Source organism: Eurosta solidaginis, chromosome 3, assembly GCF_040869045.1.
Source record: "Eurosta solidaginis isolate ZX-2024a chromosome 3, ASM4086904v1, whole genome shotgun sequence".
Classification (NCBI taxonomy): Eukaryota; Metazoa; Arthropoda; class Insecta; order Diptera; family Tephritidae; genus Eurosta; species Eurosta solidaginis.
Genome location: NC_090321.1, coordinates 225,307,337 through 225,333,257, shown reverse-complemented (window position 1 = coordinate 225,333,257; position 25,921 = coordinate 225,307,337). Strand labels below are relative to the sequence as shown.

The 25,921-nt window shown below is 35.9% G+C and overlaps 2 protein-coding genes across 6 annotated transcripts in view; both read left to right on the top strand.

The window, feature by feature from the left end:
* Nucleotides 1–4,662: 4,662 nt before the first annotated feature.
* Nucleotides 4,663–25,921, top strand: part of LOC137245133 (small ribosomal subunit protein mS37) — a 31,546-nt gene continuing 10,287 nt past the window's right edge. The window contains exon 1 of one of the 3 annotated variants that reach the window (XM_067775308.1): nucleotides 4,663–4,789. The gene's annotated coding sequence lies outside the window, so the exon portion shown is untranslated. The remainder of the gene's footprint in view (nucleotides 4,790–25,921) is intronic. The other 2 variants (XM_067775304.1, XM_067775309.1) reach the window with 2 other exon arrangements.
* On the top strand, nucleotides 4,673–25,610 carry GstE12 (Glutathione S transferase E12). 3 transcript variants are annotated; one of them, XM_067775301.1, is made up of 4 exons: nucleotides 4,728–4,789; nucleotides 21,220–21,403; nucleotides 24,787–24,885; nucleotides 24,949–25,610. In XM_067775301.1, the coding sequence occupies exons 3-4, from the start codon at nucleotides 24,791–24,793 to the stop codon at nucleotides 25,526–25,528; spliced, it is 675 nt and encodes a 224-aa protein (XP_067631402.1). In that variant the 5' UTR covers nucleotides 4,728–4,789; nucleotides 21,220–21,403; nucleotides 24,787–24,790; the 3' UTR covers nucleotides 25,529–25,610. The 3 variants fall into 3 exon arrangements, with proteins under 3 accessions (XP_067631401.1, XP_067631404.1, XP_067631402.1); XM_067775300.1 differs by lacking the exon at nucleotides 21,220–21,403 and having other exon boundaries at nucleotides 4,673–4,789; XM_067775303.1 differs by lacking the exon at nucleotides 21,220–21,403 and having other exon boundaries at nucleotides 4,715–4,748.

Here is a 25,921-nt window from a genome sequence, read left to right as displayed (position 1 = left end):
AAACTTGCGGAAGAGGAACGCATACTCCCCAGGGAAACGCGAGTCACTCTAGCTCAACTTCGATCTGGATACTGTAACAGGTTAAACTCTTACCTGTCCAGAATCAACCCCGACATAAAAAATGTCCCCCAGCGGGTTAGGGGATCCGAATATACCTGCGGTAGTAATGCCTGTCGTAAGAGGCGACTAAAATACCAGATTCAAGGGACTGGGTAGCGCAACCCTTCAGGTTGCCAGCGCAATATATAGCTTCTCCAAACCCAATTGTCAACCTCACCTATCCGCGGCGAATCCTGTTTCACTAACAGACGAGGCTCTGGCGACCTCAAGCTCCTCATGGAACTTGGGGGTGGGGAGGGAAGTAATGGCCTGAAGGTTTAATGTGGCCACATAAATCGTTCCCGAACTGGTCGGGCTAGCACCTTAATGGTGCTGTGGTACCGGATCGTACCGGATCTGTATCCGGCAAAGGACCATCACATCGATAACACTCCCCAAAGCCTTCGGGGAGCAACCTTATCGCTACAACAACAACAACAACAACATAAAATGTATGCCCCGCTTGCAATGTGTCCCCACATGACGCCGACAATCTCTTTAATTGTAATGTGGAACCAAAGCCTCTAATACCCCTCTCATTATGGTCCACCCCTGTTGAAACAGCAAGTTTTTTTGAACTCCCGTTAGAGGATATTGATGTCGCACCTATTGGATGGGGCGAAGCACTGCTACAACAACAACAACGGCCGAGGTTCCAGCTTTTGTCGAATGCCCCCTACAGCAGTACGAAGACAACGATGCACTTCTAGCCTTTTATTTACTATTGACTTTCGAATACAGTTCCTTGTCTAATACAATCTCTCTCCAAATATTTTTTATTTATTTATTTATTATTACGGTCTTTGAGACCTAGTTTAGGTTAAAATTAACAGATTAACATAAATACTCATGTCACATTTAGCGACGTACTATATAAAAACAGTTTTTCTTTGAACTTACTAATATTTTGACAGTCTTTTATCTCAGAAGGTAACTCATTGTACATTTTATACCCTAAATAATCTAGAGACCCTTTGGGGAACTCAATTCTTATTCTAGGCAGTCTTATATTATTGCAATTTCTAGTTCCATAATTGTGGATTTCATGATTATAATGTATATTACTACTCAGGTAATTCGGTAACATTCCTAACCTAAGTTGGTGTATAAATTTCAATGTGAAATAACTAACTGACTGTTTAATACTAAGCCAGTTTAATCTATTGATCATTACAATTTTTGGCGTTCTTGGAGGACATTTTAAAATAAATCGCATGGCCTTGTTTTGCTGTATTTGAAGTTTCTTAATATATATATCATTACTTAATAGCAGAATAGTAGGACAATAAATAAAGTGTGGTTCAATAATTGAACGATAAACCAATATTTTATGACTTTGACTGATGTGTTTACATGTTCTATACATGAAGCATATTTTCTGTGCAATTTTCCTTTCCAGATAAGTTACATGCTCTCCAAAATTTAGATAATCATTAATCAAAACTCCTAAATACTTAATTTTATCTACTCTTTGGATTTCCATGTTTTTCACTTTCAGCGTAAAATTATTTAAACTATTGTTACCTATGATATTAGTGTTTTTACAAAATATCATGAACTTAGTTTTTTCGACATTTAATTTCAGTTTCCTGAGGCATAAACATTTGTATAGCGAGTCCAGGTCTTCTTGTACTTTCAGCATGGCACATTCTGCATATTTTTCACTTATGATAAGCAATGCATCATCCGCAAATAGACGTATTTTACAATATTTTAAGCATCTTTTGATATCATTGATATACAATGTAAACAATATTGGCGCCAAGACCGAGTCTTGTGGTAAACCAATGTTAACATCCACCACTGATGTAACTTCTTTTCCAATTGTCGTTCTCTGCTTTCAGTCGCTCAAATAACTCCGGAACCATTCCGACGCCTTTCCTCTTATACCAATTTTAAACATAACGTCCAATAACTCAGATCTATCGACAGTTTCAAAAGCCCGTTTTAAGTCCAAGAAGACAGACACCGTAAATTGTTTGTCCGCTAATTCTTATTTCCAATCCGCAATTACCATATTCAACGCTGTTTCACAAGAATGGCTCTTCCTGAATCCCGATTGTTCTCGGATAATCACATTGTGCTTCTCTAAGTATGCCACAAGTTGATTCTTCACCACTGTCTCCATAATTTTTTCATCTGTAGGTAACGTAGTTCCTCAGGTTTCATTGTAGTTTTTACTTTTTCCACAGGTATTATTGTTGAAATTTTCCAGTAACTAGGTACAATACCGCTGTTTAAGGACTCGTTAATTAGATCTTTGTAGAAATTAGCAGTATATATCATGGCATCTTTAAATACACCCTCCGATAAAAGCTTGTCATCGCCATATTTCTTTTTAAGTGATTTTGTGATAATAATAATATCGTCCACTACAACGTCAGTAAATTTAAATGTTTCAAATGGATTACTGTGATTTGTGCTTATTTTATCCCCATTTACAATTTCTTCGATGCTATCATTAATTTCAACAATACTTTGTATAATAAAGTTATTTAGGGCATTAGCTATATCATATTCATTTTCCAGGCATTCGCCGTTAATTATAATTTTAGTAATATGTTTTTTAACATCATTAAGCTCGACGAGGTCTTTTAGACACTTCCACATACGTTTCCTATCGCCATTGTTATATTTACTCTATCTTCCATGTATTTCTTTTTTTTATAAATTATGGTTCTTTTATGTATTTTCTTAATGACGTTATATTCGTCCAAAAATCCAGTATTTCGAGCAGTTTTATAAGATTCTATTTTTCTCTTATGCAGGTTTGTTAATTCGCGGTCATACCATTTATTTCTTATCTGTATTTGGGTCCTCTTTATATAAGTCAGTGCTTGCATAGCCTCAGTTAAAACTTCGTTCAGGGCTTTAGTTTTAGTTTCTAATCCCGAAATTGACATAAAGCTGAAATCGCATGTTCGCAGCAAAGTTAAAAGATTTTCAGTACTATAGTTTCCCAACATGTAATAGTAGCATATCTTCTCATTTTACAAAGCTTTGTTGTTGGCACTTCGACGTGGATTGTCTCATGGTCAGAAATGCGATGTTCACCTATATTCACTGCTTTAACTTTATCATTGTTACTGAAAAGCAGATCAATTCTTGTAGACGAGTACTCTGTTATCCTCGTGTCGAAGTTTATCCTTTGTATCATTGCCATTTGTGCAAATAAACTTGTTAGCTGGTTTGAATATGTTGACGATACATTTACGTTGATATTAAAATCACCAATTATTAAATTATTATCCGCCTCCTTGAAATGTTCAGTGATGATTTCATTTAGATGAGTAATAAAGGTGGAGTCACTGCTACTTGGTGATTGATATAGTACAACGATTCTCCATTTTAACGCGCATTTGTTTATTTTTACTATAATGCACCACACATTCATGTTGATAGCTTTATTACAAATTATGCTAAATTGTATATTTTCATACACATACATGACAACACCGCCAGTATGCCTACTTTGAGAGTCACAACGAATGCATTTGTAAGTCGGAATACCAAGTTCAGAATCCAAGATATGTTCTGTTGTACACGTTTCCCTACATAAAACAATAATTGGTCTTCTTATTTCAATCAGACGTTCCAGCTCGATTTTATTTGCTTTAATACTACTAATATTAAGATAAATGCATTCCAAGTTGTATATATTGCTATCTCGATTTAAATAATATTTTGACTTTTGTGTTGCATTAAGGATCTTCTTTGGTTGCTAATAAACAACTTTCCTTTTCCTTGCATCTAGCTTTTGTTGGTATACGGAACAAGTTCTATCCAGAGTATCATGGTTTTCGTCAAGTCCTAGATTCAGCTCCTTATTTGCTCTTATGCAGTTAATGCACTTGTTTACTGAGGAAGGCATGAAAACATTTAACTTACCAATCCTTGTAAAAGTAGCTAGTCCCGGTAGCCACGCAGAACATTGCCCAGGGTGTGCAAACACTTACCCTGGCCACTAGCTTATCAGTAGACTTTTGGCCGGCAGAAATGTCACAGCGGAGTGGTTAGGTTAAGTGACCAGAGAAAGGTAAGAGGAGTACGCCGCAGACAGTTTTCTGTCTCCCTGAGTCTTCCTCGTAAGCGAACTACTCCAAAACCTCGAATGCAGAGGCATCCACTTAGTTGCCTATGCTGACGAGCAAAAAATTGTTTTAAATCAATGATATTTCACTTATCAAATTTTATTGTAAGAGGAAATGGGGGACATTTTTTTTTAAACGGGCGGTGCCACGTGTTATGTAGAAAAGTAATTTATCTGAAATGGAATGTACAATTGAAGCTCACGCTGAGTATATATTGTTCGGTTACACCCGAACTTAGACACCTTTACTTGTTAAGTCTAAAACTTTTTGACGCAGCACATTTTATTGGCCCATTTTAAATTGAGTATAAATTTTGTTCTATAAATATTCCGCAATATAGGCGATCCCGGAGTACTCATCAGCCATCTTAGGTGTTGTCTGGGAATAATAACATTGGTCACACCCGGAGCAATAACTTAATGATGTATGTATGTGCATATGCGAGAATCTACGTATTTTTCCGATTGTGCTGAACGCAAAAATTTTAAGTTTTATGAAAGTTTAGTCTCTTTAGTTCGCTTATTCAGCCAAGATCAACAGAAAACTCGTTACTCAGCGGTCGGTGATATTTGTTTATTAAAGTGTATTCCCCTCGGAAAGTAAGACCAAATCAATATGTATTTAATCAAACATAAAGTATGAGTTCAATTAAATTTAAAGTACTTATATGCAGTGGCTAAAACGTGGGTGCGATCCCATTGATAATGGATAAATTTAATAGTCTCTGTGCATGGTATGCAGACGAGATACGTTTCAACTACTTCTAGTAATATCTATGTGCTTTGTCTGATGATACTTTAGTAGGAATCAATTACCAGTCGATAATTTCACGTTGTCCACTAATAGTTTGCTACTTAGACATTTTGAAAAGTCCGGAATTGGAGGCATTTCTTTCTTTTGCTGTAAGCGGTGGATATGGAGTATGCACAGTTTAGATGGACTCTCCACTGGAAAGTCATATAGTTGGGATAATTATTGACTTGGCCGCGGCTCAAAATATGGTTATTTCAGTTTAGATTCCTGCATGCCTGCAGGCGTAATCTGCACGCTACCAGATCCAACGCACACGTCTCTGTGTATCGAAGAAAGCTCTCGCAGTGAGATACGAAAAGTTTACCGTCGAAAAGACAGCTGATAATTACTTCTCTCGGCTCTCATACTGGCCCACCGAGAACAATTTTCGGCCTGACGATTTAACCGAACTGTAGGAGTACCTACATATTTATAATTACGTACCGCCGCTGACCATAAGTTTCCAGCAAACCTATAAAGATACCTAGTACGATGAGAAATGACACGCCGCCTTTGAAAAATAAATAAATAAATAAAGGCGCATCAACGTCTTAGCGTAGCCCAGCGGGTTAGGGGTCAGAATATACCCGCGGTAAGTATGCTTGTTGTAAGAGGCGTTTAAATATCAGATTCAAGGGGCTGTGTAGCGTAACTCTTTCAGGCTGCCAGCGCAATATATAGCTTCTCCAAACCCAATTGTCAACCTCACCTATCCGTGGCGAATCCTGTTTCACTAACAGGCGAGGCTCTGGCGACCCCAAGCTCCTCATGGAACTAGGGGGTGGGGAGGGAGGGATGGCCTGAAGGTTTAATGTGGCCATATAAATAGTTCCCGAGATGGTCGGGCTAGCACCTTAATGGTGCTGTGTTACCTGAGCGTACCGGATCTGTATCCGGCAAAGGACAATACATCGATAACACTCCCCAAAGCCTTCGGGGAGAAACCTTATCGCTACAACAACAACAACAACAACGCCTTGGCGTTATCGTGACGCCCAGAAGAAATATTTACATACGTTTCCTTAGTAGAATAAAACATAAGCAAGACCAGTGTGAGTGTAACGAGCTTCAGATGCTGGCTAATAGGAACTCTACCGAAAAATCTGGAGGTTGACGGAATGTCTCCAGACCAAGGCATATTTATGCAAGAATGATAATCGCGACCTGGTAACTTATGTACGAAGTGTGCTTAGGTTGTTGAGAACTCACTTCATCTCATTTGCCAGATAGCGAGGGAAATGACGAAGTCGATACTCCAAACCACAGTGATGGCATAAATGTATCGTCCGTCCACCCGACCATGATGAAGTGTATATTGCAATATCCCGCGTAAATAATAATAACGCCGAGCAGTTTAAACACCGAGGCAAAGGACTAAAATTTGGGAGTATGTACTCAGCCCTATGCACAAATAAAAAGAAACCCACAAGCCGTGCATATTACTGCAGAATCAGCATGCCTAATATCATGTAAAGAAAAGACCACAGCTTAAAGTCGACGAACAGATTGGACCTAGCTACTTTGAACTGAGTACGCAATTGAAGAGTTCCTGACTCGACGGTCAAATATCACGTTATTTATAGAGCGTCTCTCATCATACCTGTTTTGATGTTAGGCTCGAAATCATGTACGGTGTAGAGGTTAAATGAGTGTTCGAGAGAATAGTTCTTCAAAAGTTTTATGATTTCGAAGAAAGTTCCATGAAGAGCTGTACGAACTTTACGGAGATATTAGCTTAGTGAAATGAATTAAAGCCAAAAGGCTTCGATGGCTAGATCATGTAATGAAAATGATTGAAAATGCTCCGGCGCAGAAAGTATTCCTATGGGTCCCCGTGCTTAGAAGCAGAGGAAGTGGCTCTCCTGTAGTAAGTTGAGGGGTAACGTGGAGGACGACTTGAACTATTGCAATTAATAGAGATGCAGAGAAACTAAGTCCTCAGAGTATATGTTCATATTGAATTATATAATTGCTTGAATTTTTTCGACTGGAGGCCAAATACGTTTTTTTACAGAATTTCGAAGTCGTACTTGTTGTATTTATTACAAAAATACTACCTGAAGGTTGGCTGATCAAAAAATCCGACTAGAAGTTCGGTACCCTCCAGCGCCCTCTGCTACTACCACGACTGTTGTGGGGGTGATTTCTTTGACCCCGCCTATCGTTCTGGTCGCCGTTAGGAAAGGGTAGATAATGCAACATTTTCGCTGAATGGGTCTAACTGATAGTACCTAAATTTAGTATATATCGTTAGCTTAATTCACAAAGGCTCTGACCAGTTTTTCGAAGCTGCGTTTTTCGCAGATTTTGGTATGATATATTAAAATACGCTCCCAGGAAAAATTTGCAAGTGTTAGAACCAATAACAAGAGAGTCACGCCTCTGTTAAAAAGCATATTTATGCATGTAGTGAATGTGAAAAAAAATGTTGGTCACTTACACGGAATTTATTTGATTTATATCATAGAAGTGGACGGATTGAAAGTTAATAATAATAATTGCAATAGTAAATAACACTATGCAACAAATCTTAAACTCGTTTTGCTTCCTTTGGCGAATAATCTTTATAGAAAATAAAATAATTAAAACAAAAATTTATTTGTTTTAATGGTGTGTTCAATTTATACTTATTAAGAATTCATGAGCTTAACACCGGCTTATAATACCTAGTCGTTAAGGCAACTGCAGTTTCACGGTGTGATTCGCGGTTCGAATCTCGGTGAAACCTTTGATAACATAACGAAATTGCCTCATGATGATTACGTGGCGGTTTTCGAAATGGTACCATCGCAATATGCCAGTAAATGTTTTTTTCTTTCTTTTCAGTTTCTCTTAGAAAAACATAATAATTGAATATTCAATTAATATAAGCCGGTGTTAAGCTCATGAATTCTTAAAATAAGTTAAAAAAAATTGTTTAAGTTAAACGGTTTTATTGAAAACAATACTTACATGAAGTAATAATAATACTAAAAGCTAGAAAATAATTTGACGCGTCCAACACTTTTATTTAATTGTCTGATCAACGCCCTAGGTTGATGAGGAGTGTGATGACTAGTACCTAGGACCTAATTAATTATTTTATTATTTTCTAGCTTTTAGTATTATTATGTAAGTATTGTTTTCAAGAAAATTTTTCTAAGCGGGGTCGCCCCTCGGCAGTGTTTGGCAAGCGCTCCGGGTGTATTTCTGCCATGAAAAGCTCTCAGTGAAAACTCATCTGCTTTGCAGATGCCGTTCGGAGTCGGTATAAAACATGTAGGTCCTGTCCGGCCAATTTGTAGAAAAAATCAAGAGGAGCACGACACAAATTTGAAGAGAAGCTCGGCCTTAGATCTCTTCGGAGGTTATCGCGCCTTACATTTTTTTTAATTTTTTTTTTATTGTTTTCAATAAAACCGTTTAACTTAAAATTTCTTTTCTAGTCTTTATTTAATTGTCGATTATTTCTCATTCTATTTAGTTCATTTAATGACTCATTATTACTAGGACTCTTTCCTGACAAATTGTTACAATCTAAGTCCTCAATACAATATCCTTGATGTCACTTCTACCGGACTGTATGTAATATTTGTTCCAAATATGAGCCAAATCGGACATCATAAGTCGCTTTTTATTCATGTATGTATTATGTGTTCCAAATATGAACCAAATCGGACCATAAACACGATTTTTTTAATATATCGATCCTTGCGCCACCTATCGGCGATTTTTTCATAGGTCTCTTTCTATTCTTGTATGTTTATGTGTTCCAAATATGAGCCAAATCGGACCACAAATACGATTTTGTTGAATATCTCGATCCTTGCGCCTCCTAGCCTCGATTTTTTTCATAGGTTGCTTTCTATTCATGTATGTATTATGTGTTCCAAATATGAACTAAATCGGACCACAAATACGATTTTTTGAAATATTTCGATCCATGCGCCACCTATCGGAGTTTTTTTCTTATTATTGCATTGTCATCGGGTTCTGAACTATATTCCAAGTTTCAAGCTTGTAGCTTATCGGGAAGTTACTTAAATTTCAATTACAAAATTCGTGCCAGCCAGCCAGCCTGTCAAGTCAAGCTAAATAAAACCGTTTAATAAAAAGAGATAAAACATTTCATGCATACATACACTTGTAGTTCTGCAGGTCAGCCACTAGGCATGATAATTCTTATGAACGTTGTAGCAGGTACAACCCTCGCTTATAAACATTCTATTTGGCATGCCATTCAAGGTGGCATCCTGCCGCAGATAACAAACTATAATACCTGCAGAAAGTCCACACCCTTGCCCAACATGCCACCCACTACAGACTTTGGGGTATACTTTTATTTTTTAACGTACCCAACATTGTAATTCAAATGCCTTGAGAAATATTCACTGATCACGCTTGATAATGGGCATAGTGATAGGGCCAAGAAATGTGCTTGTTGAATTGGGTATATTGCCAATGCTAGAACAAGAGGGACTTAAACAACATATCGTTCCGTTTATTCGTTAACCACATAACTACATTTTTTGAGTGAGTTTTTTTTACTTTCACTAGTGAGGAACAGTACTACATGATGGTTACAAGTCAACGTAATGAAGACTTTATTGCATTTTTCAAGTTCGCAATTCGAATTTTCGATAGATTTCTGCAAGTGGAAGTGATCCCCCAGAATATAGCCGCGGTAGGTATGCCTGTCGTAAGAGGCGCCTAAAATACCAAATTGATTGAAGGGGTTGTGTAGCGCAACCCTCTCAAGGGGTTACCAGCGCAATATATAGCTTCCCCAACCCAATTGTCAACCTCACCTACCCGTGGCGAATCCTGTTTCATTAACAGCCGAGACTCTGACGACCCCAAGTTCCTCATGGAACTAGGGGGTGGGAAAGGCGGTATGGCCTAGAAGGTTTAATATGGTCATATAAATCGTTCCCGATATGGTCGGGCTAGTACCTTAATGATGCTTTGTTACCGGAAGGTACCGGATCTATATCCGGCAAAGGACCATCAACATCGATAACACTCCCTAAAGCCTTCGTATGTACGTATGTAGTCGGAATTACACTAGGAAAATATTTGTTGAACATTTTATCCCTTTGTACTAAGGATCCTCTTGAAATATTTCCTTGTACTAAGCACGTGAAAATAAAAATTTCCTTTATATCCTTGAGCCCTCTAGCTCTCTTTGAAATGCTACTTTATGCGAACTTTCTAAAAAAAGTGTTTTCCTACATAGGTCTTCGATTCAAAGCTAGAACTATTGCGGCCCCAAAATGCTGTTGCACATTGTAAGCAATTAGATACTTTGCGTTGTATATATTTATGTGCGAATAACAATGTATACATACACTGGTACTTACAATACACACCCTATAGGACATGAAACGAACTAAAATATTAAAATAACTTCACGCAAGGGGTAAAATAACTTTGTTGTTGTTGTATTGGACTTCAGCTTATATATCAAAAAGCAAGACTTATTAACAACGGGTTGTCAAGATGAAGCGGTTTTAAAATTTAATAAATTTTGATTTTTTATTATATTAAATCGTATTTATGAATATATTTATTAAGTACTTACCGCAGCGTTTTTTCGTAATTCTCAATGAAAATTAGTGATGTTCGAAAAAAAATTGCATCAAAAAACTTCAAAAATTTGTTTCTTTTTCTTTTTTGGAAAAATTTTATTTTAAGTTTCGTTTATATTTTTTTCTTATACTATTTATCGCTTTTATTAATAGGTATATTTATTAAGTGCTTTCTGTAATTGTGTTCTTTTTTTCCAGTTTTGGGAATTGAATCTTTCAATTCCAATAAATGGCAAGAGGACCCTTAATTGCCACTTAAATCGTCAGGTTAACAAACGTATAAGGGTAATATACTTGCAACATATAGACGTGCATAAGCAGCTAACATATGTCGCAAAGTAAAAACCCGTCGCACAAATTTTCTCCTTGTAATTGCTAAATATATGGCTTATTGCCATGTGCCTTTTCAAGATTTTCCATTCATCGTAAATTATATTTTTATGTATGTATCATAATTTCACTCCCATCCAGCAAGTGGTAACCCCATCATGCCCAAGCCAGTGGCTTCAGACATCCTCCCATTGTAATAGAAATATTAATATAGTCATCATGTGTCATGTTAATTTGTTAAATAATTCAGCTTTTTGGGTAATTCCCAGTGGTGACTTGTTTTCTTAATGTAGATTATTAATCCTTCAATTGTAAAGTTGTAATTCCAATCGTAGAAATTTCTTTAATTGTAAAGTTGAGACCGGGTTAGACAAGGTATTGTAATGCGCTTGTTATAGTTGTAATGCTATGCTTATTTTCTAATATTTACACTGCAATGCACTTGTAATAGTTATTATTTTATGCTTTTTTGCCAATATTTACTTAAACATATTTTTGTAAATGTAATCGTAGAAATTTTTTAATTGTTTTACAGTTTTGTAACTCCGTTATATCATGAACTTATGATAAATTTACCGCTTTGTCACTCCATTTTATCACAACGATTATAATCGTAGAAATTATGTTTATTTGTATTTTTGTCCAATTTAATCTGTTTATATTTTTCATAGATATAAAGTCTTTTAATTAACCATTTAGCTTCATACAAAGACTGGGAAGTTAAAATAAGTTTTGTATTCATAAGTCATGTTGCTATGTCTATATTTTTGTTTCGCTTTCCATTATTCTCAATGTCTCCGAAATTTAGTTAAATCTTAATTTTTCCTTTGATTTACGTAGTAGCATAGATAGTTTAGTAATTTTAGGCTATATAGTCAAATTTTAATTTAATTTTTTGTTAAAATAAGTATAATGCATGTGCATGTATCTATATATATATCAGCTCATGTTTGTGATTACTAATGTCATTTTGATTTTTTAATCTAGCTGGTGTCATTATTTATGTCGATTAATAATTTTTATAAAATATTTAATGTAATTATTTTAAATATTGTATTAAATTTTGCATATTTATTAATCACTTAATTTATTTTTCTTCTATTTTGATTGCTCCGTTAGTCATCCAATAATTTTCGTTTTACAGTTTTGTGGCTCCGTTATATCATGAACTTATGATAATTTTACCTCTTTTCATGTACTTATGATAATTTTACCGCTTTGTATCTCCATTTTATCATACGATTATAATAGTAGCGCTTGTTTCTCCATTATATCATACGATTATGATAGTAGCAAAGTAAATTTGATTTTAATCTTTCACATAATTACAAAAATTTTTTATTAATAAACGAAAGTTTATTTAAATATTTAAAACATAATTCTTTTATTTAACACAAAACATTTTTTCTTTACACGACGATTCTACATACAACGAATATGTACTTATTACGCGGACATTTCTAAAAAACGATGTTTATTCTTCGGCTGAATACTTGCAAGTGCCTGTAATTGTGTTCAAAACAAGTGTGTTACCTTATGCATCAACTTTTAACAGAATGTTCAATATGGCTATGCATACGGTCGGCCATCTTCAACGAGTGATAAAAATAGATACAGGACCACCATAGCCACTATAAAAAATAAAGTAATGGGTTCTATTTGTTATTTTGACGCCTTCGCCTAAGATATCACACTTGTCTTATCCACAATGCATTCCGTAGCATTTTTTCATTACTTTTCAATTGACATGGTCATGATGGTAAAAAAAAAATGTTTTATTTTTAATAAAACACAATTTTATTATTTGTTTTTTTTTTTTTTTAATAACTGAAAATTAAGCTTATAATTTTAGCTTTTCAACGGTATATATATTGTAACGAATTTAAGGAAATTCCGCTTATTTGAAACCTTCTGCTAAAGTTCGAATCGCTGAACTGTCGAATAAATAACTCCAATATTCTGTATTGCAAAATGCTCTTTATTAGCCTACTTTGGGAGTAGTATAATTATACTTCACTTCGCAACTAATAGCGTGCTTAAATCAAAACTGATTCATTATTACTCAACTTGCACTGCTTTTATACTGTCGGTTTCCTCGTTAACCCATTTCTCCTAAAGTCTAGTAATTTCCCGAACAGTTGTAGCTCATGCTTGGTTAGTTACCAGTTATATTAGTACATGTAGGTATATTCGTAGTTTATAGCCATATGCGTGTGTATGTGTGAGTAACTACTTCGGCTGATGACTACATCTGTGTGTGTGAAATAGCTCTTCCTCGCCTTCTACATATGTTGGTAGCTTCAATGTGTACACGTACATAAGTGGCTGGTTCATGTTTCTGTTGTTGCGTGATTATTTACTAACAACCATTTTGGCGTGAGATGAGCAGCAAAATTTTATTCAAGGCCAAACTCTTGCCAGCTTTAAATAGAGTTTAAACTCGCACTGAATAACCGCGCCTAAAAAAATTCTTTGTCATTATCATTAAAAAAAATGTAAGGCGCGATAACCTCCGAAGAGATTTTTGGTCGAGCTTCTCTTCCAATGGGCGTCGTGCTACTTTTTAATTTTTCCTACAAATTGGCGGGACGGGACCTACTTGTTTTATGCCGACTCCGAACGGCAACTGCAAGGCAGATGAGTTTTAATTGAGAGAATACACTCGGAGTGCTTGCCAAACACTGCCGAGGGGCGACCCCGCTTAGGAAAATTGTCTTCTAATTGAAAGATTTGTTTCTAAAATTTTGATGTTGCTATGCCCGGGGCACGAACCCAGGTTCTTCGGTGTGGTGTGGTAGGCGGAGCACGCTATCATCACACCACGGTGACCGCCAACATTATCATTGCCCAGCTAAAAATACCATCAGTAGCTTCCAGTGTTCAATATGCTATGACGAAAGCTCTTACTTTTCGAATTTCCTACATAGTCTTAAATGTACTTCAAGTAAATATATATACATATTTGTATATATCCCTGTATGTATTTATTGCTTATTGTACAATATATGAAAGAACATGTAGGTATGGACGGCTGTTTTCCGGGATAATTGAGTTGTTTGAATACATTCGCAGTTAGTAATATATGTGGTACCCACAAAAATGTAACGTAAAATCACTGGCAAAGTTCAATTAATTATAACACCTCAGTCATAACTACATTAATACTTAACCATATCTATAGACATCGGTTATTGGTGCCTTAACCGTTTGTCTGTCCCTTGCGGTCCATTTGACCCCAGGCCACTTTAATTTGTTATAATTATTTTTCCTCGATTCTCACGTAATCCATCTTCTAGGACATCCTTGAATACCCAATTATCAACGCTTTCGAAATGATTGGAACCCTACAATAATTCCCCAAAGCCTCATATTTTGACTTAAAGTCTAAACTCACACTTATTGTCCTTTGGGGTCACACTAACCCCAAGTGTTTTTGAGGAAATATAGGTATAGTTATTTAATATTCTTTAGAAAAACTTAATTTATTAATAAAAACAAATTAGTGTTATAAGTTTAGATTTTCAAACGAATTTAATCCGAATCCATCTCGTTCTCGCTGTGGTCCTCCTCGGCACTTATGTATTTGCTGCGTATCATGCAAGAATGCTCCTTACAAGTGGGTTTCTAGCACGATTGGCAATAAGTGTTTACCTTATACTAAGTTCAAACACACACCAAATTGGCAATTTATACTATTTGGGCAATTTATACTATTTGGGCAATTTATTACGCAATTTGTCATATAATAAATTGTAATAATAAATTGCCAATTTAAAAAAAATTGCGTAATAAATTGTTTCAAACTGCAAATGCAACATTGTAAAGTGTGTTTATTGAGTATATTTAAATGTCAGTTACGCATGGCTAAACTATATGGTTGGCTCATCTCATCAGCAGTTTTTATGTCTTTCATTTCCTGGAGTAGGGATTGTCAAAAGAAGATGGCAAACTCAAAATGAAACCAAAACATTGAACACATTTTCTTACAACACACAAAAATTTCAAAGTTATATGTTTTCATTCCATTTCATTCGCCTAATAATGTGCGTGTTTATTTTGACAGTCTGAACAAAGGTATGTTCTTGCTGTAGAGATGAGCCAACCAGCTATCAAATTACTATTGTGTAAGCTAAATCGAGTTGTATGAACAGCACTCAATTCAAATCGAAATTTCCTCAATTTATTTTTCTGTTTGAACATAGTATTACGATCATTTGATCGAGGACATGGCGCGCATCGCAAATGTTTCCGAGAATTTGATGGCTCAGACGTCTCTGATATTCCTATCACTGAATATCCCATTTGGCGTATGGCACATGCCGCTTATCGCTTACGGATATTGGCGTTCGCCAGACGTTCTACAAATAGGCGGATCCTATAGCTCTCGACCAAGTTTTTGTAGAAATAGTTTGCGTTTCGTAGTGCTCCAATTAGGGAATTTGATGTTATACAAATTATAAGCAGCTACGGCAGCAACATCGATCATATTGTAAAAGTTTTTCTCCTGCATGTATATGTAGAAACCAGCTGATCCAGAGTATCGACGCCGCCTTTATATTGGTTATAGTCCAAGATAATGAAAGGTTAATTTTTTTGTTCGGAATCAACCTCTGAAGTGTGATCCAGAGTAGATAGCATGATAACAATTTTTCCTTTTTTTGGAATCTAACTAACCAAAGTCAGGTCTTTGTTGAAGCAAAAGATTCTAGTTTCTACTTGTCTTCCCTTTACTGCTAAAAGCTCTTTGGGTGTATCTTATTCTTCCGCGTTGTTCCTACAATAGTAATGTTTTGTGTTATCATTTGCTCAGCTAACTCCACACTTATGAAAAACCATCTATTGGTAAACTTCGACCTATAAAAAGTATATGAGAAGAGAATAAGACAATATATAAGATATCAGCCGAAATGAACACTTAACTTTTCGACGCCACGGCCCAGTTATTCTGTTTACTAGGGACATTGCATAGTTTTGTGCTCTGTCTGTATTTGGTTGACGACCAATATATATTTCGCCTTTCATTGGATAACTGTTTGTTGCGTCACACCAAAATATTTTGAAACCGTACTTTCATGGTTTTGATGGTAGGTATTGACGGAACGAACAACGCAGTCGAGTGGTCACTAGTTGCTCATCTACAGTTAAATAGGCAGAAGGATTATATATGTTCTTTAGACGAGCCTGAAACATATCCCGAATATCTCGAACAACACCAATTTTATCGGAAGCAAGTCTCTCTCGTGTGCGAAAATCGTCGAATCGTAATAGCAGTAACTGCTGGAAACGCTTCAAAGACATTGCTGCTCGATAAATTGGACGATTGTCAGTCTGATTATATGCTAAAACACGTCTATTGGATTCAGAATATCTTGAGCGTGTCGGCTGGGTAATCCCTGTTTTTCACGTACGATATCTGCAATTCTTGGTTGAGTCACTGGGCTGCATCCAGTACTCCATGCACGTCCATTTTTACCATATAGCTGATCGGCATGAGTTTCTAATGCAGTTATTTTACCTTCTTCTTGGGTTCCATCCTCTTCCTCCTCTGAGAAATTTATCACTTCGATATAATCGCATTCGTCAAAGTCAGAAAACACTTCCTCAATATCTTGAGGCACATCTTCACTGAAAACTTAAATTTTTACTATACCGGTAGTAGCAATTACTGAATTGTATGTTTTCACTTCAACCCCAAACACTGAAATGGCGTTAGCAAAGCGTAAAAGAAGAAAAATCACATTTCGGGGAATCGCCGTTCAATTTTAAATTTAATACGGCCAGTATTTATACAGATTCCTTTTATTTTGTATTGACGTTTCGTTGGGGTCATGTTGACCCCAAGAGACAGCGAACGTGATTTCATGCATGGGACAGACAAACGGATAACCTAAAAAATGTTATAATTGCATAAAAAAGAAGAGAATGCAAAAATAACTAACAAATCGGGTTAATAATAAGTCATGTAGTAAAAACATATTACTTATTTAATTCATTGCCGATGGAAAAAAAGTCTGAATCTAATATATATATATTTTTATGAGAAGTGATTGAATTTGTTAAAGTTAATTATGATTAAGGTTTGAGATGTAATTATGAATTACTACATTTAATTTATTTTTTAAAAAGTATCTAAATTGCTAAATAAATAAACTCTACTACTACTACTACTACTACTACTACTAATGGACGCTTAACCGTTTAAATGATTTTTACCTCTGCTTCCATAGGAGGGTTCCACTAAAAATACTTTCTTATCCGGAGCATCATCTTTTATTCGCATAAAATGGCCTAGTCAGTGTAGCTGCTGCGTTTTAATTCGCTGGACTATGTTGATGTCAGCGGGTGAAGCTTGTACAGCTCATCATTAAATCTTTTTCGGTATTTGCCATAGCTAACGCGATATAAATTTTTCGAACAACTTTTCTCTCGAACACATCCAGAGCTGCCTAATCTGATGTAGTCATGGTCGATGCTTCTGCATACTTTTCAATTACCAAGTAGCATTAATTGGCAAGAGTGATTCTTCACTGGATTTCATAGCTAATGTTGTTGTTTGTGTTAATGCTAGCTCAAAAATAAATGAGGTCTTTTACTATTTCGAAATTATGGCTGCCAACAGTGGGTTGGGTTTCCATGGCTCAAATGCGCTGGCTCTTTGCTCTGTTAAAATAAATTTGATAAATTCACAAGTCAAATATTTATAGGTTATGAATATAGCGAAAAAACATGGTATGTTTATGGCTAAGGCATTATGGTATGGCAGCATTGACCATATACATTAATAATTTCCATTAAGGTTAGTTGAATACGCTGTTTTATATCGATTCCCATATCGCCAAGACGTTAAAGTTTTTTTTATTGGAAACAGGATACCTATGTTATATGTTCCCTTTCAATTCGAATTACAGAGTAAGGGCGTTGAATTTCGTATTGTTCGTTGTATGCGCGATGCTTTAATCCAAATGTATACTAAACTCCTAGGTTGTATTCATATTCCTTGCACGGATTGGTTGCATTTTTATACTCAGCGTGCTTTGCACACAGAGTATATTAACTTTGATTGGATAACGGTTGGTTGTACAAGTATAAAGGAATCGAGATAGATACAGACTTCCATATATCAAAATCATCAGTATCAAAGAAATATTTGATTGAGCCATGCCCGTCCGTCCGTCCGTCTGCCCGTTAACACGATAACTTGAGCAAATTTTGAGATATCTTGATGAAATTTGGTACATAGGTTCCTGAACACTCACCTCAGATCGCTATTTAAAATGAACGATATCGGACTATAACCACGCCCACTTTTTCGCTATCGAAAATTTCGAAAAACCGAAAAAATGCGATAATTCATTACCAAAGACGGATAAAGCGATGAAGCTTGGTAGGTGGGTTGACATTATGACGCAGAATAGAAGATTAGTAAAATTTTGGACAATGGGCGTAGTACCGCCCACTTTTAAAAGAAGGTAATTTAAAAGTTTTGCAAGCTGTAATTTGGCAGTCGTTGAAGATTTCATGATGAAATTTGGCAGGAACGTTACTACTATTACTATATATGTGCTAAATAAAAATTAGCCAAATCGTATGAAGAACACGCCCACTTTAAAAAAAAAATTTAAAAGTAAAATTTTAACAAAAAATTGAATATCTTTATAGTATACTAGCAGACACGGCAGACGTTATTCTGCCCTAAATTTGGTCTATCTGCATACATTTTAATAAGCTTTTTCCGTCTTACTCTGCCCTACCCCTCTACACTTTTTCCTAATCTTTTTATTCACTCCTCCCTTCGTCTTTTTCGCTTCATCTCCATCTTCGTCTCATTCTATCTCTTTCTCAGTCTCCTTCTCTCTTTTCTCTTCTCTCAAGTTTTCTCCTTCTTCTTTATCTCTTATTGCCAGTCCCAGAGGGTGGTATGTATTTTGTTCCAGTCCCATTCCGAGTCTCAGTCCCAGTCCCACTCCGTCCCACAATGAACTTTAGAGCTCTCAGCAACAGCATTCATTTGATATCCCTAACACACACACATACTAGGGGTATCCGGGTCCTTGTTTTGGCCTATATCTCGAGACCTAGTCACTCAGCGGTGTAAAACTTCCTCTGTATTATAGCACACGTCAACAGCTTCAATTTGATACCCATAATGTAAAAACACATTCTAGGTGTATCCGGGTCCACGTTTTGTGCTATATCTCGAGACCCTAGCCTCCCACTTGTATGAAAATTATCCTGTACTATAGCACTCATCAACAGCTTTCATTTGATATCCATATTGTAAACACATTCTAGGGGTCCCCGTTCCACGTTTTGGGCTACATCTCGAGACCCTAGCCTCCCAGTTGTATGAAAATTATCCTGTACTATAGCACTCATCAACAGCTTTCATTTGATATCCATATTTTATAAACACATTCTAGGGGTACCCGGGTCCACGTTTTGGGCTATATATCGAGACCCTAGCGCCCCAGTTGTATAAAAATTATCCTGTACTATAGCACTCATCAACAGCTTTCATTTGATATCCATATTGTATAAACACATTCTAGGGGTACCCGGGTCCACGTTTTGGGCTATATATCGAGACCCTAGCCTGCAAGTTGCATGAAAATTATCCTGTACTATAGCACTCATCAACAGTTTTTATTTCATATCCATATTGTATAAACACATTCTAGGAGTACCCGGGTCCACGTTTAGGGCTATATCTCGAGACCCTAGCCTCCCAGTTGTATGGAAATTATCCTGTACTATAGCACTCTTCAACAGATTTCATTTGATATCCATATTGTATAAACACATTCTAGGGGTATCCGGGTCCACGTTTTGGGCTATATCTCGAAACCCTAGCCTCCCAGTTGTATAAAAATTATCCTGTACTATAGCACTCATCAACAGCTTTCATTTGATATCCATATTGTATAAACACATTTTAGGGGTACCCGGGTCCACGTTTTGGGCTATATCTCGAAACCCTAGCCACCCAGTTGTATGAAAATTATCCTGTACTATAGCACTTATCAACAGCTTTCATTTGATATCCATATTGTATAAACACATTCTAGGGGTACCCGTGTCCACGTTTTGGCTTATATCTCGAGACCCTAGTCACCCAGGGGTATGAAAATTATCCTGTACTATATCACTTATCAACAGCTTTCATTTGATATCCATATTGTATAAACACATTCTACGGGTACCCGGGTCCATGTTTTGATCTCAAAACCCTAGGCACGTAGCGAAAAAAAGGTAGACGTTGGCCGATTCTCAAACCTACCCAATATGCTCACAAAACTTCATGAGAATCGGTTTAGCCGTTTCGGAGGAGTTGAGTCTCTAACACCGTGACAGAAGAATTTTATATATTAGAAATAAGTAAATTATGTCAAGATTCAACTCCAGTAATGATATGGTGCAACAAAATACAAAAATTAAAGAAAATTTCAAAATGGGCGTGGCTCCGCCCTTTTTCATTTAATGTATCTAGAATACTTTTAGTGCCATAAGTTGAACAAAAATTTACCAATCCTTGTGAAATTCGGTAGGGTCATATATTCTTTGACGATAACTGTTTTCTGTGAAAATGGGCGAAATCGGCTGAAGCTACGCCCAGTTTTTATGCACAGTCGACCGTCTGTCCTTCCGCTCGGCCGTTAACACGATAACTTGAACAAAAATCGATATATCTTTACTAAACTTAGTTCACGTACTTATCTGAACTTACTCTATCTTGGTATAAAAAATGGCCGAAATCCGACTATGACCACGTCCACTTTTTCGATATCGAAAATTACGAAAAATTAAAAAAATTCCACAATTCTATACCAAATACGAAAAAAGGCATGAAACATGGTAATTGTATTGGTTTATTGACGCAAATATAACTTAGAAAAAACTTTGTAAAATAGATATCTCGAAAAGGCGTCCACCTATAGAACTAAGGCCCACTCCCTTTTAAAATACTCATTAACACCTTTCATTTCATACCCATATCGTACAAACACATTCTAGAGTCACCCCTGGTCCACCTTTATGGCGATATCCCGAAATGGCGTCCACCTATAGAACTATGACCTACTCCCTTTTAAAATACTCTTTAATACCTTCCATTTGATACCCATGTCATACAAACACATTCCAAGGTTACCCTAGGTTGACTCCAAAGCTCTCAGCTGAGTATGTAATATTCGGTTACTCCCGAACTTAGCCTTCCTTACTTGTATAGAGTTAATTTTAATATATTTCCGACTATATCGTCATGACTGGCTGACAGAGTTGGGGGAAGACTTGATTGCTCTAGTGCGCCCAACTGACATGAGCCGAAACCTGTATAATTTTAGGTCTATGTTAAACTTCGAGTTTGGGTACACTAACAAGAGAGAGAAGCTATAAAGAACCAAGCTATCATCATTTTTAAAAGCTTAGCTCAGCTCTTTTTGCGAAAGTTATTCGGCTTCAGTATCGTCGAACCACTGAAAGACTAACTCATATACGAGGCCAGTGTTATTTGCGATCGATGTGACAGTAAGTAAATTAAGAAACACACAGAGTATACTATAGAAAACAAATGCTTTAAAAATAGGATAATATTATTTAAATTATTTTGAAGTTAAATAGAAAATTGAATAACAATTGTTTGAAATTAAAAAACTAAATTGAAAATTGTTTAACATATGTGACCCGGTCTATGAAAAGGTGGCTTATGACTCAAAAAAAATTTTTCCACTTTTTTTCTGGTTTCGATAGTTTTTGAGACTATTGGTGAAACCTAGAAAGTCCTAACTTGCTTAGAAGTGCATTAAAAATGTAGAGAAAGAAGAGCACAAATGAAAGACGATGAAGCCTTTGGTTCCTTCGATGCCACTTTGGTGGCTGGTGAAGCATCCTCAGATTTTTTTGATAGCATTTTTTTCGATGGCAATTGAGCCAAAATATCGGTCAGAAACTGGTTTGTGCTTTGCCTTTTGAACATGACTGTGCATAATGCAAAAGAAAAACTACTAAGAAACCGAAGACATGCATCGTTTATCTTTAACAGCTGTTTCTCGCAATTTCTTTTTTGTGTCATAAGCCACCTTTTCATAGGCCGGGTCACATATTGTGACGAATATTAGCATCACTAAGCTGATTCTAAATAAATGATCACGTAATAATAAAAAAACATGAAGCAGCCACTCGTGTGTACGTAAGCAAATCAATCACCATTTACACACATACATACAAGGCAACGAAGAGATACTCCCAAACACATGTAATCATCAGCCGAAGTAGTACTCAGGCATACACCAGCATATGGCTATAAGATAAGAATAAACTATAACATAAACATAAACTACCTTTGGAGAAATATGCCGACGAGGCAACAGAGAGTAAAAAAGCAGCGCAAGCTGAGGAATGACTAATCAGTTTCATTTAAACACGCTATCAGTTGCGAAGTGGAGTATAATTGTGAAGTATAATTGTACTACTTCCAAAGCAGTCTAATAAAGACCATTTTGCAATACAGAGTATTGGAGTGATTTATTCACCAGTTTAGCGAGACGAACGTTAGCAGAAGGATTCAAATAAGCGGAATTTTCCCAGAATTCGTTAAAATATATTGACATATAGCTGAATCAGTTGAGATGAATAGTGGACACGCATAGAATACATAGAATTAGTGTAGAGGGTGAAACATAGACACATATTTCAGTTACATCTGAGTATAATGCGTATTGAAATTTAGTAGTACACATTTTATGCGCAGCAATTTCAGAGGTGTATTTAAAGTTTGACGCTTAGCAGTCCATATAAAGTTTAAGCGTATGGACGTTTACGTGTAAAAAAAACACGGCTATAATTACTTACACCATTTTTTGTGGGAGCAAGCATTTATAAGCATATATTTATGTGTATAACTTTAGCACATTTATTTTTTCTGTAATTCCAATTGTCGTGAGAACGTGAAATCTCAAATTCTTTTTACCCATCACTTACATATCTGATAGGATTAGTTTGATACCTGATTTAAAAATTAAACTCATTTTCTTTTTAAAGCTTCTGTAGAAGTTGGGGTTCTTATTAAAAATCGACTATTGACAAAATAAATGAATGTTTTCATAACAGAGACGGTTGAGAGCCACACTCTGAGGTTTGCTTCATAAGGCAATTGGAAATTCAGCTTAGTTTATATATTCCACTAATCTGTCGATTTGCTGTCGTTATCAAATCGTCTTTTAGTAATGAAAAGCTTTTCAGTGAAATCCTAAAACCTAAATCTCTTCGGAGGTATATAGCACCCTTTACTTATTTATTTTTATATAATGGGGTGGTCCTTATAAATCAAATCATTTATAGTTTTGGTCTTGCTTAAAGGGTGTCACACAGCGTTTAAAGTTCATATTGTTATACTTGAGCCTTCATAGCCAAATCTGAGCTTGAACTCCTGTGCAACACGCTGTAGCCGTTTCCAATCCAGACCAAAATGTATATCTCATATAGTCATTTGAATATTAGAAGAAAAAAAAAATTATTTAAAAATGTTTGTGTCTTCATAGAGAAATCCTAACTTTGACCATAGTGTGAAACCCTTTAACCGCCTCCAATCGAAATTTATAAGTGATATTTTTAACCTTGGTATCGTCCTTTTAAGGGGTGAGACTGTAAGAAACTGGCAATTTGATATATAACAACCACCCTCGTGTATATATTAAAATATTAAGGATTTTCATTATTTTAGTTGACATCATATACAGCACATGTTGTCATATTGCATGATGCAATATCATAATATCATAGCTCTCAATGAAAACTCATCTGCCTTGCAGGTGCCATTCGGAGTCGGCATAAAATATGTAGGTCCCGTCCGGTCAATTTGTAGGGAAAAATCAAGAGGAGCACGACGCAAATTGGAAGAGAAGCTCGGCCTTAGATCTCTTCGGAGGTTATCGCGCCTTACATTTTTTATTTTTATTTAATATCATATGGTATCATATTATATGACGTAACATTGCCTAATTGCACATTAAATGCGGCCATATCACGTGATGGCATATCACATGATACATTTTCATTTAATAGTTGCATGATATAATATTGCAACGAAAATTAGCATCAGTGAGCTGCTAATAAATAAATGCACAACAACAATAAAGCAGCCACCCTTATGTAGAAGGCGACGAAGAGATATATCACACACACAAATATGTAGTCATCAGCCGAAGTAGTTACTCACTCATACACACGCATATGGCTATGGGAGAGACGTGGACTACAGATATACATGTATATAGCTGGTAACTAACCAAGCATGAGGTACAACTGTTCGCGAAATTACTAGACCTTAGGAGAAATGGGTGAGCGAGGAAACTGAGAGTATAAAAGTAGCGCAAGCCAAGTAATAACTAATCAGTTGTGATTGAAACACGCTATGGTGTGTTGTACTCCCGAAGTAATCTAAATAAAGACTAGTTTGCAATACTGAACATTGGAGTGATTTATTCAACGGCTTGGCGATTCGAAGGTTATCAGAAGGTGCATAAATATCAGAAATCCCCAAAATTCGTTACAATATCATACTTTGACCTATCACATGATGCCAAAACACATGATTTTATGTCATATGACAAGCGCTTTTGTCACATGATGTCATACCACAAAATGTAATATCACGTGAAAGCATATTACATGTTGCGATTTCATTTAAGGCGTGACATTGTACAAATGCATTAAACATCACATGGTATAATATTCATTTTGACACAATGATGCTATAGCGAGAACTGATATGTGGTTTATTTATTTGAGTTAATACATACATATGTTTTGGATAACTTAAGTCCATTAGAAAAATTTCTTTTAATTTTAAAAAAAATTCACCGTATTATCTTGACAATCTATGTGTTTCATATCTACCTACTTTTTTTTAGAAACATGGCAAAACCGGTTTTATACTATGCCACATTGAGCCCACCATCGCGTGCTGTTTTATTGACAGCAAATGCACTCGGCATTGAATTGGAATTACGGTATGGTTTGTGAACAAACAAAAAAAAATAATTATGAGTGTAATTTTTCAAATTTCTCCACAGCCCCATAAACCTGTTAAAGGGTGAACATCTAACAGACGATTTCTTAAAAATGAATCCCCAACATACCATACCCACATTGGACGATAATGGAAGCATTATTTATGATTCGCATGCCATTTGTGGTTATTTGGTTGATAAATATGGAAAGAATGATAAATTATATCCAAACGATTTGGTAAAACGTGCACAAGTGAATGCACGTTTACACTTCGATTCCGGGCATTTATTTGCGCGTTTGCGTATTCTCTACGAACCGATATTGTATTATGGGTCAACTGATTGTTCAATGGATAAAATTGCTTATATACAAAAGACCTATGAAATTTTGGAAGAAATGTTAAAAGATCATTCATACGTTTGCGGCGATGATTTAACAATTGCCGATTTTTGTTGCGTAGCAACAATAACTTCCGTTGATGAAGTGGCACCGATTGATGCATTCAAATTTCCAAAGTTGCTTGCATGGTTGAAACGTTTATCTGAATTGCCGAACTATCAAAAGACCAATCAAGAAGGTGCTGATGAATTGAAGAAGATATTTAAGGAAATTTTAGCAGCAAATCGTTCTAAGCAAAAATAATACATTTTTTTTGTGTAAATCAAAAATGTTTAGTTATTGCAAAATTCTATAATAAATATTAATTATGTTATTTTAAAGCAAATAGGAAGCTTTAAAAAATAATTTTCGGGCGGGATGACCTAGAAGGTTTAATGTGGTTTTATTAAATCGTTCCCGAGATGGTCAGGCTTGTACCTTAATGTTGTTGTTGTTGGAATTGTACCTTAATGGTGCTTGTTACCGAAATGTACCGGCAAAGGACCATCAGCATTGGTAATACTCCCTAAAACCTTCGGGGATTTATCTCTATAACAACAACAATCAGAAATATTCTCGTATTCTTTTAAGTATTTGAGTTACAAAAATCGAACACCCAATTTTGTAGCTCTTATGAGTGTATCACTTTAACCTTCA